This window comes from Orcinus orca, chromosome 20 (assembly GCF_937001465.1).
Source record: "Orcinus orca chromosome 20, mOrcOrc1.1, whole genome shotgun sequence".
NCBI classification, from domain to species: domain Eukaryota; kingdom Metazoa; phylum Chordata; class Mammalia; order Artiodactyla; family Delphinidae; genus Orcinus; species Orcinus orca.
This window is the reverse complement of record NC_064578.1, coordinates 28,101,955-28,118,273: the sequence shown is the minus strand read 5'-3', so window position 1 is coordinate 28,118,273 and position 16,319 is coordinate 28,101,955. Positions and strand designations below refer to the sequence as shown.

General features: G+C 45.7%; 1 protein-coding gene across 1 annotated transcript in view; it reads left to right on the top strand.

Annotated features, from left to right (window-relative positions):
• The window catches only part of LOC101287207 (liver carboxylesterase-like), a 38,960-nt gene extending 23,116 nt beyond the window's left edge, over nt 1-15,844 (top strand). Inside the window, exons 8-14 of the mRNA XM_049703639.1 lie at nt 729-766; nt 5,947-6,087; nt 7,699-7,779; nt 8,052-8,199; nt 14,044-14,175; nt 15,117-15,189; nt 15,467-15,844. Coding sequence (XP_049559596.1) covers nt 729-766; nt 5,947-6,087; nt 7,699-7,779; nt 8,052-8,199; nt 14,044-14,175; nt 15,117-15,189; nt 15,467-15,650 — 797 coding nt within the window. The 3' untranslated portion in view covers nt 15,651-15,844. The remainder of the gene's footprint in view (nt 1-728; nt 767-5,946; nt 6,088-7,698; nt 7,780-8,051; nt 8,200-14,043; nt 14,176-15,116; nt 15,190-15,466) is intronic.
• Nucleotides 15,845-16,319: the final 475 nt, after the last annotated feature.

Genomic DNA, 16,319 nt, shown 5'->3' with positions numbered 1-16,319 from the left:
GTCAGGAATTTCTAATGCAGGAGGAGAAAACTCATCTCGAAGTGACTTGAGAAGAGAAAGGTGTATGTTGTAACAGAATCTTCAGGTAACTAACTGAAAAGTCCAGGAGTTGATGGTTTCAGGCATGTCCGGATCCAGATGCACATATGATATCATCAAGACTCTGTCTCTATCCCTCAGCTTTTTACCTCTCTGCGTTGGCTTCACTCTCAAGCAGATTTGTCCCCTGGGGAGGTTAGACAACAGCAGTATTCTAGACTTACATCCTATCTGCTTAGAAACCCTCTTTCCCAATAATTCCAGCAACAGTTTTGGGTAAACTCTATTGAACTGACATGGGCACATGTCCATCCCTGAAGTTATCCCTGTCTTCAGGGAGATGGTGCACCTCAGGTCACTTGTAGATGCCTGGAATCGTGGAGTGAGACTGGGGAAGAGGGAGTCCCCCAAAGGAAAATAGGGATGTTTTCGCCTGGAGGAACAAGAAGAGGAAATGGGTGCAGGGCAGGGCAGGCACAAGCAGCAGTCCTCTCCAGAGCTCCCCTCCCCCGTCCCATACCTGCACCCTGTGCTCATGCCCAGGGGAGCTGGTGCCCTGCCCACTTCCTTTCAGCCCAGCCAGGGTGGCACCAGGAGGGAGGACTTGATACCTTTGACGCACAGCTCACAGGATCAGCTTTGCTCTCAGGAAGCCTTTTCACCCACAGCCTCTGCCTTTGTCTTCACAGAAATTTTCCCTCTTGATTTACATGGAGACCCCAGAGAGGTAAGGACCTTTGGTTTCTTGATTATAGGTTTTAAGTCTTTAAGCTCCAGTTGCATATGAATGAAAGAATTCTCTCTTGTGAAATCATAGTAACTCCTTGCATTTACCCTGCTGAGGCCAGGAGAGGGACAGAGTATTGCCTGGATAGCACAGGGAGGAAGACCAATCATAGCACACAGAACCTGTTCCCCCAACTCCCAGTCCAGTGCTCTCTGTCATCAACCCTGTGTCCCCTGGACCCACCTACCCCCTCATCTTGTTTACATTCCTAAAAATGCCCTGTTAGGGGAAGGCTGGACTAGAAACGTCCACTGTGAGGAGTGGAGAGAACTGGACAATGGGGGCTCTTCAGGAGCCGTCACGAGGAGCTCAGATCTCCTGGGAGGCTGCAGGGGTGACTGGCTGTGCAAATTGCACTATTTGCAGGGCTGTGAGGAAAGGAGTCATGAATCTCAGTCCTGAGGACGCTACCCTCCTCCCAGCCACGCAGAAAGCTCAAACAGCAGCCTCCCATCTCCTTCCTCCCCTCCCACCTTCCAATGCTTTGCCAGGTTCTGATGCAACATCTTATGTCCTGCCCTCTCTGCTCTCTCCCTGGGGAGAGTAACACTTACCTTAAAAGGTGTAGAGAGGATTAAATGAGATTCATTCAGTCATTCAACAAAGACTTTTCTTTTGAAGTATAGCTGATTTACAATATTGTGTTGGTTTCTGGTGTACAGAAAAGTGATTCAGTTATACATACATATACATATTCTTCTTCATATTCTTTTCCATTATGGATATTGAATATAGCTCCCTCTGCTATACAGTAGGACCTTGTTGTTTATCTAGTTTATATATGGTAGCTTGTATCTGCTAATCCCAAACTCCTAATATATCCCTCCCCCACCCCCTTTTCCCTTTGGTAAACATAAGTTTGTTTCCTATGTCTCTATTTCTGTTTTGTAAATAAGTTTATCTGTGTCATATTTTAGATTCCACATATAAGTGATATCATATAGTATTTGTCTTTCTCTTTCTGACGTCACTTAGTATGATAACCTCTGGGTCCATCCATGTTGCTGCAAATGGCATTATTTCATTCTTTTTAATGGCTGAGTAATATCCCTTTGTATGTTTATATATATATATATATATATATATATATATATATACCACATCTTCTTTATCCATTCCTCTGTCAATGGATATTTAGGTTGCTTCCATGCCTTGGCTATTGTAAATAGTGCTGCATGAACATTGAGGTGCATGTATCTTTTCAAATTAGAGTTTTCTCTGGATATATGCCCAGGAGTGGGATTGCTGGATCATATGGCAATACTATTTCTAGTTTTTTAAGGAAATGTTCTCCATAGTAGCTGCACCAATTTACATCCCTACCAACAGTGTAGGAGGGTTCCCTTTTCTCCATACCCTCTCCAGCGCTTGTTATTTGTAGACTTTTTAATGATGGCCATTCTGACCAGTGTGAAGTGGTACCCTACTGTAGTTTTGATTTGCATTTCTTTAATAATTAGCGATGTTGAGCCTCTTTTCATGTGCCTATTGGCCATCTGTATGTCTTCTTTGGAGGAATGTCTATTTGGGTCTTCTGCCCATTTTTTTTTTTTTTTTGATTGGGTTTTTTTTGTTGTTGTTATTGAGTTGTATGAGCTGTTTGTATATTTTGGAAATTAAGCCCTTGTTGGTCACATCGTTTGCAAATATTTTCTCCCAGTCCATAGGTTGTCTTCTTGTTTTGTTTATGGTTTCCTTTGCAGTACAAAAGCTTATAAGTTTGATTAGGTCCCATTTGTTCATTTTTGCTTTTATTTCTATTGCCTTGGGAGACTGACCTAAGAAATTTTGTTTCACTTTACATCAGAGAATGTTTTACCTATGTTCTTTTTTAGGAGTTTTATCGTGTCATGTCTTATATTTAGGTCTTTAAGCCATTTTGAGTTTATTTTTGTGTATGGGGTGAGAGTGTATTCCAACTTCACTGATTTACATGCAGCTCTCCAGCTTTCCCAGCACCACTTGCTGAAGAGACTGTCTTTTCTCCATTGTATTTTCTTGCCTCCTTTGTCAAAGAGGATCAACTGTAGGTGTATGGGTTTATTTCTGGGCTCTCTATTTTGTTCCATTGATCCATATGTCTGTTTTTGTGCCAATACCTCACTGTTTTGATTAGAGTAGCTTTGTAGTATTGTCTGAAGTCTGGGATGGTTATACTCCAGCTTTTCCAACAAAGATTTGTTCTTTTTCCAACAAAGATTTAATTAGCACTTTACTGTGCCAGGACCTGATTTATAAGCTGGGGATATAGCAGTGGAGGCCATGCAGACACAATCCCCTGCCCCCTTGTAGTGAGGGTGGCAGACAATAGACAAGCAAACAAAATATGTAGTATGTTTGATGATGGTGTGTTTGGTGAAGGGAAATGGGGATAATTTGCCAGTGGTTTGAATTTGCAGAGCAGGGTCAGGGAATAGCTGGATGCAGAGGTGACATTTGAGCCAAGTTCTGGAGGAGGGGAGGAAGCCAGTTGTCAGGAAATTGGAGGAAGAGTGTTCCAGGCAGAGGAAACAGCAAGGGACATGAGACTGGTGTGGACAGCCACACCAGTGTGGCTGGTGTGAGGGGAGAGAACAGGATTGAGGCTAAAAAAAGAGTGGAAGGTGGGGGTGGTCCTTTAAAGGACTTGGATTTTGATTCCAAGTGAGATAGGAAGTCTTGGGAGGGTTTTGAATAGAGGAGTGACAGGATCTTAGATTTTGCAAAGGGCACTTTGCTGTGTTGAGGATGATGTAGGGAAGGGGCAGGGCAGGCACAGGGAGACCAGCTGGGGAGCCTCTGTGCTGGAATAATCCAGGCCCGGGATCATGGCAGCTTGGACTAAGGCTATAGCAGAGTGGGTGGAGAGAAGAGGTTTGGGCCTGGAGATAGATAGATAGATAGATAGATAGATAGATAGATAGATATAGATATAGATATAGATATATAGAGATATATTTTATGGAAGTATAGTTGATTTACAATATTGTGTTAGTTTCAGGTGTACAGCAACGTGATTCAGTGATATATATAAATATTCTTTTTCAGATTATTTTCCATTATAGGTAATTACAAGATATTGAATATAGTTCTCTGTGCTATACAGTAAATCCTTGTTGTATATCTATTTTATATGCAGTAATGTGTATCTGTTAATCCCAAACTCCTAATTTTCCCCCACCCTTTCCCCTTTGGTAACCATAAGTTTGTTTTCTATGTCTGTGAGTCTGTTTCTGTTTCATAAATAAGTTAATTTGTATCATTTTTTAGATTCCACATATAAGCAATATCATATGGTATTTGTCTTTCTCTATGTGACTTACTTCATTTAGTATGAGAACCTCCAGGTCCATGGATGTTGTTGAAGTAATAGCTGACGGGATGTGCTGATGCACAGCGTGTGGGGCGTGAGGAGAAGAGGAGTGAAGCAGGCCCGAGTTTTTTGTTTGTTGGTTTGGTTTGGTTTTGGTTTCAGCCGCGCTGCGCGTCTTGTGGGATCTTAGTTCCCCAGCCGGGATCGAACCCTCGCCCTCGGCAGTGAAAGCGTGGAGTCCCAACCACTGGATGGCCAGGGAATTCCCTCCTCTGGGTTTTTTGACCTGAGCAAGGTGATACATGAGGCCCACACAGAGCAGCCACTAGCAGCCCCTCTGGACAGCAGTGTTTACTGTCCCTCTTACTGTTGCTGGTATCAGTCAGTCCCCACTGGACACTGCCCTGGACGCCACCTTGATCAACTTGGACCCTTGTTGTCTCTCTACTGCCCCTCCCCATCCCATGTCCCACGGTCCTGACAGATTTCCCCTTGTAAACACATGCCGCCTCTGTCTTAAAAGACAGACCTTCCTTACAAGACAAATCCCCTCACTCATGGAGTTATTCATTCAAAATACATCTGAGTCCCTACTGTGTGCAGGCATGTGCAGAACACGTGCTCCAACATGTGACCATGTCTCTAGTGCACACCCCCAACATTCCTCCAAGCCCAGGACCCTTGGGGTTTGAGGTTCCTAGGATGAGCACTAAAGTGACACCTTTGTCACTTTGCTTATGCTGTTCCCACTCTTTAGAAAACTGTTTATTCCCCAAAGCCCACTGCCAACGGTAGGCACCTCCTCTGTGTGGCCTTCCTGGGTCCTCCTTCCAGAATGAGTTGCTACTCTTGCTGGCCTCCTGCAGCAGCCCTTCCTGAACTGTGCAGCCTTTGGAAGTGAGCAGTAGTGGCACCCCAGTCCCTTCTCCCCTATCGTCAGCCATAGTGGATTAGGATTCAGGGCCTTGTCCTGCTGCATCAGAATCATGCGACAGAACCTCTCTTGCTGGCAACTAGAGCTGGCCTGTCATTCACTGGTCCTTGCAGAGCAGAAGCAGGTCCCGGGAGCCATAGGGTCTCAGAGCCTAGGAATTGTCCACTTCTACCTGCCATCCAGGTAGGGGAATATGCACGTGGGGCCGGTGTCCAGTGCAGGACCTGTAACAGCACTGCTAATGAATCATATCTAATGTTATTCAGCCCTTTCCAGGTTCCAGGTACTGTGCTCAGCATTTTGCATGTGTTCAGTAATTTAATCCCCACAACAACCCATCTTATAGATGAGGAAACGGAGGCACACACAGGTGAAACTACTTTCCCAAGTGACCAGCTAGTAAATGACAAAGCCAGATTTCAAATCCAGTCTGGCTCCAAAAACCCTGCTCCTAATGACCACTGTGACCAAATATGAACTATAACTATACCGGAAACCAGCTTCCCAGGTGGTGACATGTGAGTCGGTTGCTAATAATCTGTGGCCATGTCAATACAGTAGTCCCTCATTATCCTCGAGGAATAAGTTCCAAGACCCCCAGTGGATGCCCAAAACCTCAGAGAGTACCAAACCCTATATATCCTATGTTTCAGTTCCTACGCATACATACCTATGATAAAGTTTAATTCATAAATTAGGTACCCTAAAAGAATATCCAAATGCTAGCATCACTACTCTTGGGCTTTGGAGCCATTATCAAGTAAATAAGGGTCACCTGAACACAAGCCCTGCAATACCATGAGAGTTGATCTGGTAACCAAGAGGGCTACTAAGTGACTAGCGGGCAGGAGACCCTGGCAACCATAATAGACACAACACTGCCCTCTTCCCCAGAGCTTTCCTTTCCTGCCCACCGTGCTTGACGGAGTGCTGCTGCCAAAGACGCCCGAAGAGATTCTGGCTGAAAAGAATTTCCACCCCGTTCCCTACGTCGTGGGAATCAACGAGCAGGAGTGTGGCTGGATTCTGCCGATGGTGAGAAAGTGCAGGCCTCTTAGACTCGCCTCCCTTGCCCGTCACATCACCCCTCCCATCTCTGGTCACAGGATCCCTCCTTCTACGCACCCCCCTCTGGGACCTTCATACACCTTGACGTTTCCGTGGAGACCTTCTCCACGATGGCCCAGCTGTCATCTGGGTGGTGCGGCCCTGGGGACCCACATCCCCACACACTCTCTGCTTGTCCTCCCATCCAAGAATCCTGAAATGTCAGTGCCAGGAGGGCTGGTAGAGATAATCATTGGGCAGATGAGAAACCCAAGGCCTGGAAAGGGGAAGGGGCTTGGGAGTTAAGGAGAGTGAAGCCTGGGACCTGCAGCCTCTTCCCTGGGCTTGGTGCTTTCATAGTTTCTCCATAAATTCCACCCACCCACACCTCACACTCTCATTCATCTAACTGGAAAGATTCAAAGGAGCCTGCTTCCTCCTGAGTTAAAATTGACTTCTAAAAGTTAGGAAGTACTTTCCCTTCTGCCAAAGATAAACAAAGCCGGACACCAGTTGAAGTGGTAACAGATTTGATTCAGATACACCCTTGCTGTAGGAAAAAGATCAATTGTGAACTGAACCCAAGGCCGGGGGCTCGGGGAGGATTATCCGTGTAACTGGGCCACCTAGATTTGTTGGCTGGCATTTATCTGGAGAAGAAACAAACTTCTTCTCTCTTTATGACAGGAGGCCGTGGTGTAAGTAGAAGCAAGGCTCCTGCTGAAATTAGGCCTTTATCTTTCCACAGGGACTGGAAGAGAGAGCAAGAATTACCCCCTGAATGTTTGCTTTTCATAGAGATGGCTCTCAGGTCCTGAGGAAACAGTTTTGTGTGGTAGATTTACATCTCAAAGGGCAGAGAAAGGATTTATAATAACAAGGTTTTAAAGTAACTGTTCTAAGAATGGGTTCAGGGACCTACCTGCCTATCACCAGGTTTTGGCTAGAGCAAACGGTAAATTTTCCTGGCAGCACAGAGCTTTTTAAGGGGGCCTGGGGTCATCCTGGGGACATGGCCTTAAGCTGCTTGTGGCTGTGCTAGAGTTTGGTGAAGTCACTTAGTGCAGAGTTTTGATGCAGTTGTTATGTGCAGAGTTCTGCAGTTCTTCAGAATGATTTCAAAGATTATACCGAAAGACCAAAACCATAATGGCAGGATTTGGGGCTTTCTCAGTTATCTGACACAGGTGGGGTATTTGTGAGGTCTGTGTCATCTGCCCCAGAGCCCTCTACTTCAACACTTGGCTGGCTGAAACCTTCCCTCTCTGTCTTGATGACCACTGTGGAGACTCTAGCCTAAATATACATATATATATGTACGCATATACATACACACACACATATGTATATACATACATACACATACACACAAAGACTGGGGCAGCTTCCCTTAACAATTACTTTATCTTCTTTGTACTCCTTGATTTCTAAATATAAAAGTCCATTTGATTCATTGATTTTGCCCAACTCCTCAAAGACCCATGCCCATCAAGACATGACAAAGTGACCTTCAGCCTGCATTGGTTTGGTGTGTTGGTCACTTCGGTTTTTCTTGCCATTACCGGATGATTCACAATTGCTTAACCTTTGTTTTAACAGTTCATGGGCTACTCATTCTCTGAAGGCAAGCTAGACCAGAAGACGGCCACGTCACTCGTGTGGAAGTCCTACCCCATCCTTGTAAGAGTCTAGGAATCACAGGAACTGGCTGAGCCCTAAAGAGGGGAAGAGGCTTGTCCCCAACTGCAGAGCAACTAATGGCAGAATGAAGACTGGGGCTGGGGGGTTTCTACTCCCATTTTTATGCCTTTCCACCTCACCACCAGGAATGGGCGGAAGTGGTTGCGCAGAACTTGAGAGGTTCGCCATTAATGCAAGCCTTCCTCCCTGGCTGGAGAAGCCATGCTGTTCACTAGGGCTGGGTGGTCACTTTCACTCTTGATCTATTTCAGAACATCCCTGAGGAACTGACCACGGTGGCCGCTGACAAGTATTTAGGAGGGACGGACGACCCTGCCAGAAGGAAAGACCTGTTCCTGGACCTGATTGCAGATGGGATGTTTGGTGTCCCATCTGTGAATGTGGCCCGTCACCACAGAGGTGAGTCATGGAAAGTGGACAGGAGAAGGACACTGACTGCACCAGCTTCACACTGTATTCTCTCCTAATGCTCAGCATAGAAAGATATGTGGAGGGACTTCCCTGGTGGCACAGTGGTTAAGAATCCGCCTGCCAATGCAGGGGGCACGGGTTCGAGCCCTGGTCCGGGAAGATCCCACATGCCATGGAGCAACTAAGTTCGTGTGCCACAACTACTGAGCCTGCACTCGAGAGCCCATGAGCCACAACTACTGAGCCCACGTGCCACGACTACTGAGGCCTGCGTGCCTAAGGCCTGTGCTCCGCAACAGGAGAGGCCACTGCAATGAGAGGCCTGCACACCACAACGCCCCTGCTCGCCACAGCTAGAGAGAGCCCACGCGCAGCAGCAAAGACCCAACGCAGCCAAAAAATATTAAATAAATAAATAAATTTATTTTTTAAAAAAAGATATGTGGAAACTCCAAGGTCCATTCTATATGGCCTGGGGACAGTCAGGGGGCACTGTCCTATTTTGGTTTCCACCAGGAGCGACTCCAAGGAAAGGATCCAAATACAAATATTTTATTTGGGGGGTGATCCCAGGAAACACCAGTAGAGGAGTGGAGAAGTGACATGAATGGAGAGGAAGCCAGTCCACCCTGCACTGTCAAGAAAGCATCCACTGTGGACAACTGGAGCTGGGGAGTTCTGAGAAAGACATATCTTAGGGTTATCCCAAGAGAGTGGCAAGAGAGCTGGGGTATTTATCCTCCAACTTTGTCAAGACATTGGTTGAAGGCTGTTCCCAAGGGCAGTTAATTCCCTGGTGCTTTGACCTGCTACACACATGGGCAGAGTGGTCTCTGGCTGCCAAAGACCTCAGGCAAAGAGCTGTGGATGCAGGAGGTGGAACTCAGGCTGACGTGCCCGGAAGCAGGGGATATGGGGAGGCACCGACAGCCTCTGCCACAGGGCTCCTTACTTGAATTGCGGTGGTCTGTGGGGCTAGAGGGGAAATCTTGGAAGATAGGTCTTGGAAGGTTTCCAAGATCAGAGCTAGTTGCAAACTAGTTTGTTAACCAGTGGAGCTGGGGGTAGAGTGAGGCCAAGAGTAAGACCAGGAGTGTTGTCTGGGACCAAGAAAGCTGAAAGGAGTGAGAAGGGGGAGGTGTAGGGCAGGTGGTCTGGAGAATGTTGATGTCTGCAGCTGGCCTTGTTCCATCCCAGTGTGTGCTGGGTCTATCACAGGACCTTTCAACATATCCCAAGACTGTGTAGGGGGGATGTGAGGTAAAGGATGGATGAGCTCACCCGAACAGGAGGTGTCCCTTTGGGGCGCCTTGTTGAGGTCCTCACCAGACCCTTCCTTTTCTAGGAGCTATCCTTCACCTAGTCTGCAAGGCAGGAAATGGTTCTCTGATCCAGACCACTCTCTCTAACTGTGCTAGAAGGGTTTTAGAATTGGGGACTTTAAAAGCATAATAAAAATTAGCTACAGTTCACCTACCATGTCCCCAAAATTCAGGACAGTCATGTACAGGTGCTGGTTACCACTCCCTCCTCCATAGGGTCCTGATGAAACTCTTCAGCCAGGGGCTGCCTGGGGTCAAATTTGTTCTTTCACAAACTTGGCTTTGTCTCTCGATACATGTGGTTTCCTCTTCCTCACTGTCTGTTGACCCAGCCGTCCTGGACTTGTGTTTTATCTGAATCTCATGACTGCATTCAGGATCTTTTTTCCCTGGACTTCCCAGATTTTATCAACATTATTATTTCCTTTTTAAATTTTTGTACTTGTCTTACCCTTTTTTTTATAGAAGAGAACTTTTCTGAATATAAAATTAACATCTTACAGTTGTAAAACATTTTGAAAATATGGAAACACATAAAGAAGAAACTAGATATCACTCATAATTCCTCCACCTAGAAGAATCTGCTATAAATTTTTGCCATATTTTCTTCTATTAATCTTTCCATATCTTACATATAATTTAAATATTAATTTTATCTTATGTTTTTGTTCACAGAATCCTATATTTAAGCATTTCCTCAATGTCAACAAAAACTCATAAAAAACATCCATTATTTCATGGAATAATACATTAAAATTTACTTTAGTCTTCCTGTCCTATTGGATATTTAGGCAGGGTGCCCATACTTTGGTGCTACAAAAACATTATGCTCAGCCTCATGTGCATAAATCTTTAACCAAATCTCTGATGATTTTCTTAGAATTGGTTATTAGAGGTTTAATTACTAGCCTGGGCCTGTAGGAGCATTTTAAATTTCTTGATACATATTGTGAAATTGCTTTCCAGTGTATAAGAGTGTGGATTTCTTTTTTTTTGATTAATTAATTTTTTTATCTTTATTGGAGTATAATTGCTTTACAATGGTGTGTTAGTTTCTGCTGTATAACAAAGTGAATCAGCTATACGTATACATATATCCCCATATCCCCTCCCTCTTGAACCTCCCTCCCACCCTCCCTACCCCACCCCTCTAGGTCATCACAAAGCATGGAGCTGATTTCCCAGTGCTATGCAGCAGCTTCCCACTAGCTATCTATTTTACATTTGGTAGTGTATATATGTCAGTGCTACTCTCTCACTTCATCCCAGCTTCCCCTTCCCCACCCCGTGTCCTCAAGTCCATTCTCTACGTCTGTGTCTTTATTCCTGCCCTGCCACTAGGTTCATCAGTACTGTTTTTTCTTAGATTCCATATATGTGCATTAGCATGCGGTATTTGTTTTTCTCTTTCTGACTTACTTCACTCTGTATGACAGACTCTAGGTCCATCCACCTCACTACAAATAACTCAATTTCGGGTTTTTTTATGGCTGAGTAATATTCCATTGTATATGTGTGCCACATCTTCTTTATCCATTCATCTATCGATGGACATTTAGGTTGCTTCCATGTCCTGGCTATTGTAAATGGTGCTGCAATGAACATTCTGGTACATGACTCTTTTTGAATTATGGTTTCTGAGGGTATGTGCCCAGTAGTGGAATAGCTGGGTGATATGGTAGTTCTATTTTTAGTCTTTTTTTTTTTAATACAGCAGGTTCTTATTAGTCATCAATTTTATGCACATCAGTGTATACATGTCAATCCCAATCACCCAATTCATCAGACCCCCACCCCCACCCCCTACCCCAGCTTTCCCCCCTTAGTGTCCATACGTTTGTTCTCTACATCTGTGTCTCAATTTCTGCCCTGCAAACTGGTTCATCTGTACCATTTTTCTAGGTTCCACATATATGCGTTAATATACAATATTTGTTTTTCTCTTTCTGACTTACTTCACTCTGTATGACAGTCTCTAGATCCATCCACGTCTCAACAAATGACCCAATTTCGTTCCTTTTTATGGCTGAGTAATATTCCATTTTATATATGTACCACATCTTCTTTATCCATTCGTCTGTCGATGGGCATTTAGGTTGCTTCCATGACCTGGCTATTGTAAATAGTGCTGCAGTCAACATTGGGGTGCATGTGTCTTTTTGAATTGTGGTTTTCTCTGGGTATATGCCCAATAGTGGGATTGCTGGGTCATATGGTAGTTCTGTTTTTAGTTTTTTAAGGAACCTCCATACTGTTCTCCATAGTGGCTGTATCAGTTTACATTCCCACCACAGTGCAGGGGGTTCCCTTTTCTAAGAGTGTGGATTTCTTAATTCTCTCAGTTGAGATACTCAGATTAAAAAATAAAAATAGGGACTTCCCCAGTGGTGCAGTGGTTAAGAATCTGCCTGGTAATGCAGGGGACACAGGTTCGAGCCCTGGTCTGGGAGGATCCCACCTGCTGCAGAGTAACTAAGCTCATGCCCCACAACTACTGAGCCTGTGCTCTAGAGCCTGTGAGCCACAACTCCTGAGCCCACGTGCCACAACTACTGAGGTCCTTGCACCTAGAGCCCATGCTCCACAACAGGAGAAGCCACTGCAATGAGAAGCCCGCGCACCACAACAAAGAGTAGCCCCCACTCGCCACAACTAAAGAAAACCCACACACAGCAACAAAGACACAATGCAGCCAAAAATAAATTAGTTAATTAATTAAAAAAATAATGCTGCTAATTTCATAAGCCCCTCCTAACCAAAAAAAAAAAAATCACACTTTTAATTTGCGTATTTTTTATTGCTAGCTTTCCTTCCCTCTGCTTTTCTTATTGTTCTTAAATGTTATTATTCAATTCTGTGCCTACTTTATTTTGAAGACTTGTGGTTGCAGGAATTTAATAAATCTCAGAGGTTTAAGGCAGAAGGCTTAAAAAAAAACAAAAAGAAACAAAGAAGGAGAATATATTTTGGGCAGCATGCTGCCATAATTAAGTTCTCTCATTCACAAAAGGTCTTTCCTCTCTGGCTGGGTTGTGAGTTCCATTCTAAAACTTCTGAGTGGCAGAGCCAAGGATAAAACCCCTCCTTACAGCAATTTCTGCTTGACCTTGAAACAACTGTTTAATAAGTGGATTATGGGACCACAGAAGGATTGCTTCTTCCAAAAACACCTCTTGCTAAACCACAGTGCAATGATGGGGGGTGAGAGAGGCAATTAAATAGATTATTCTGCATCCTCCTGTGGGGATAGCATATATTGTTAAGCTACTTTGTGGGCAAATATTTAATGATATGAAGCAATTATTATAGCCATATGAAAGAACATATATAATAGTATCCTAATTTTATATACATAAGTCGGATAAGTGCTAAAATATTAACAGGTTTCTCTGAGTGGTGGGATTAGATGTGATCATTTTGTTCTTATTCCTTTTTTCTGCATTTTCCAAATGTGATTCTGTCCCCAGGAAGGGAAAAAGTGTGACATTTCCCTGCCAGTCTGACTTGTGGCCTGACCCTTCCCGGGTAGAGTCACTCGCTCTGGGCATAATGATCAATGCAGAGCACAGAGCTTCCCGGGCGGGTGGCCCATGAGTTAGCCCTGAAGGAGCAAGATGGGCAACGCTGCTGAAGCATCAGCAGGAAAACTGACATCTTCCTGGGGCTTAGAGAGGGGGTGGTGAGCATAGGGGCAGGGGAGAGGAGGAGGGAGGAACTGTACCCTTCCTCGGCCCCTTCTTCCTTCTGCCACTACCTTAACATTCCCTGGGCCAAGCAGGAAGCAAGACCTGTGAGATGACAGAGAAAAAGGAAATGCTGAATTGTGGTTTCCTGAGACACAAGGAATAGACTCTCCCCTTTCTGCATAGGCTTGTATTTAAATATCTGCACTTTCAGGCCAGCAACTTGGATTTACTTCACTCTTCTTGGAATACATGTGAAAAACACCAGAAATGCTCAAAAATGGGCATAATAGAAGACACCTGTCAGGCTGCAGGTATTCTCCAAGGGAATGAAGACTAACCTGTTAGCAATGAAATACGGTAGTGTAAAGTGTGTGCATATAGACGTCCTGTGTGTATGAATGCATCAGAAGGGGCTTGTGTGAGTTGACCTAGTGCCCCTGTAGTTATTTTGAATGGATCTACCCAAGGTTTCAACATTCATTGATTTATTCAATCAATCTTCACTTATTCGTTCAATGAATACCTGGCTCAAATCCTATTCTACCTCCCCCAACTATGCACCCTTAATCAAATCATGAAATTTTTCCAAAAGTCTTTTTCTCTATTATGCTGATAACCAGGGGCTTCCTGCAGGGACACACAGGATCTGGCACACAGTTGCTTCTCACAACGGGCAGCTGCTGTTAATATTGTTCACTCAGGACCAGGCATGCCCCCAATTTCCTGATTGCTCACAGCGCCCCTCCCACCCACCTCTGGAGCCCTTGATACCATCCAGGTGTGCGTCTGCTGAAGTGAACTGTGCATGAATCCATGTCTTCCAGATGTTGGTGCCCCCACTTACATGTATGAGTTCCAGTATCGCCCAAGCTTCTCATCAGCCATGAAACCCAAGACGGTGATGGGGGACCATGGGGATGAGCTCTTCTCGGTCTTCGGGGCTCCATTTGTGAAAGGTGATGGCCCTTTGGTGACTACAGACTTGGAGTTAGGGGATCTGGGTTCAAGTCTTGGTTTGGTGGCCTTGGGCAAGTTCCTCCTTCTCTCCAGTTCTTAGTTTCCTGAATTCACCATAACAGGGTTGAAGGACAAAGGGTCCTAACCTTTCTCTTGCTCTAATGTGCATGGTGGAGAATGTGTATCCTTGCGCCCTCCTCCATGGTCACTCTAAGAATCCAGACCTGGGCATCAGTAAGACAGGAGGTGGGTCACCTGCAGGGCCCTGCTCAGGGCTAGAATGCCACCACTCACTTCGCACTCACAAGAGCATATCAGAAGGTACGTGAGAGTAAGGTTAGAATTGCTCTTAACCTTGAATCAGGACTAATATGTGTCTGTCTATCCAACCATCTATCTATCTAAAAGTCATATCTTTTAATATTTTAATACTTAAGAGTATAATATTTTAAAGAAAGACTTTTCACAGATGTCTTCAATGTCTTAACCCTCAGCAGTTACCGACAACTTGTGTGTGACACAACCCAGGGCTGTACATGGCAGTGCCTCTGGGCATTTTCTGGTTGGGTGACTCTTTGGGGGCCTTGCAGCTTGGTTATTTTTCAGATTCAATGAAAATGTGTGTGGGTGTAGGAGATTGAAAAAAGACCCAAAGGAGAGTATCCTGGGAGGTGGGGTTACTGTAGCAGAAACGCTGGGGTGTGGCCCTGTGACCCAGCCAGTTTATGGATTGACTACAGCCCTTCACTGAGCCCGACCTAGGTCAGTAACTGTCAAGCTTAAAGTGCACTTGAATTACCCAAGATCTTCTTAAAATGTGGTTTTGACTCAGTAGGTCTGGAGTAAGGGCTCCATTTCTGAATTTCTAACAAGTTCTCAAGGGCTGCTGCTGCCCCTGAACCACACTTTGAGTAGCAATGGCTTTGTCTCCTCCCCACAGATGGTGCCTCAGAAGAGGAGACCAATCTCAGCAAGATGGTGATGAAATTTGGGGCCAACTTTGCTCGGAACGGGTGAGCTGGTGGCACAGACGGAGCAGGGCTGGGAAGGGGCAGGGCGTGTCTGCTGGGTGGGAGGAGCTTCAACGTGTGCTGGGTAAACTCCCCGCCCTGTGGCCCCTGACGTGAGAGCTCCCTCAGTGGACAGGCTGCCCAGGAGATGGTCAGCCTCCTGTCTCTGGAGGCATATGAGCCTTTGGCAGAGATGAAGCCAAGGGGTCCCTGACAATCTCTGAGGGTTGTTGGGGCCACACAGTAGCTTTGGGGAATTTCTATGTGATTCTGTTCCCAGGAATCCCAACGGGGAGGGGCTTCCCCCTTGGCCAGTATATGACCAGAAAGAAGGGTACCTTCAGATTGGTGTCACCACCCAGGCAGCCGAGAAGCTGAAAGACAAGGAAGTGGCTTTCTGGAACGAGCTCCTGTCCAAGGAGGCGGCAAAGAAGCCACCCCAGTTAAAACATGCTGAGCTGTGAACGGGAGGCTCAGCTGGCCTTGGGGGCTTGTGGGACCCCAGACAGGAGTATTCTATAGAAGGTGTTTGTGGGCCTAAGAGGCATCTTATTGTGGAGGCTGGGGAATTATCTGATGGGAGTAGCAGAGGTCAGGGAGGGGGAATTTCTGTTTCTGTGGCCTCAATTTTGGAAATAAATGTTCTTTTGGAGACCAAGTCAGTGTCTTTGTCTTGGGCTGGAACTAAGTCATCCTCATTAGCGAGAGAAGGATGAGAGAGGGCACCACTGGCAGGAAGGTGACTCAGGCAGCTCTGGCTTGGCCTCTGGACGGGAAGAGTCCAGTAGGCTGGGCCCTGGGAGAGGCTGAGGGGGACACTGCATCTGCTCCATGTCTCTGGGCCGTCAACAACTCCAGTAAGTGGATGTGAGGGAACCAGAGGGCAGTGTCCCTCTCCTCCATGTGGAGCTGCCTGTAGACATGGAGGGGGCACAGACCGAGGATGTACCTGGAGTGGGAAGGAGGGGAACTTGCCATGGTGACACTGTGGCACTGTTGTGTGGCCCTTACTGACCCTCCCACAGGTCTACAATTCTTTCTTCAACTTACACAGTATCCTCCCAGGCCCCTCCCTGAGGCCGTCTCTTCCAGCAATTCCTCTGAACCCTTTCTGCAGCCTGGACCACATCAGG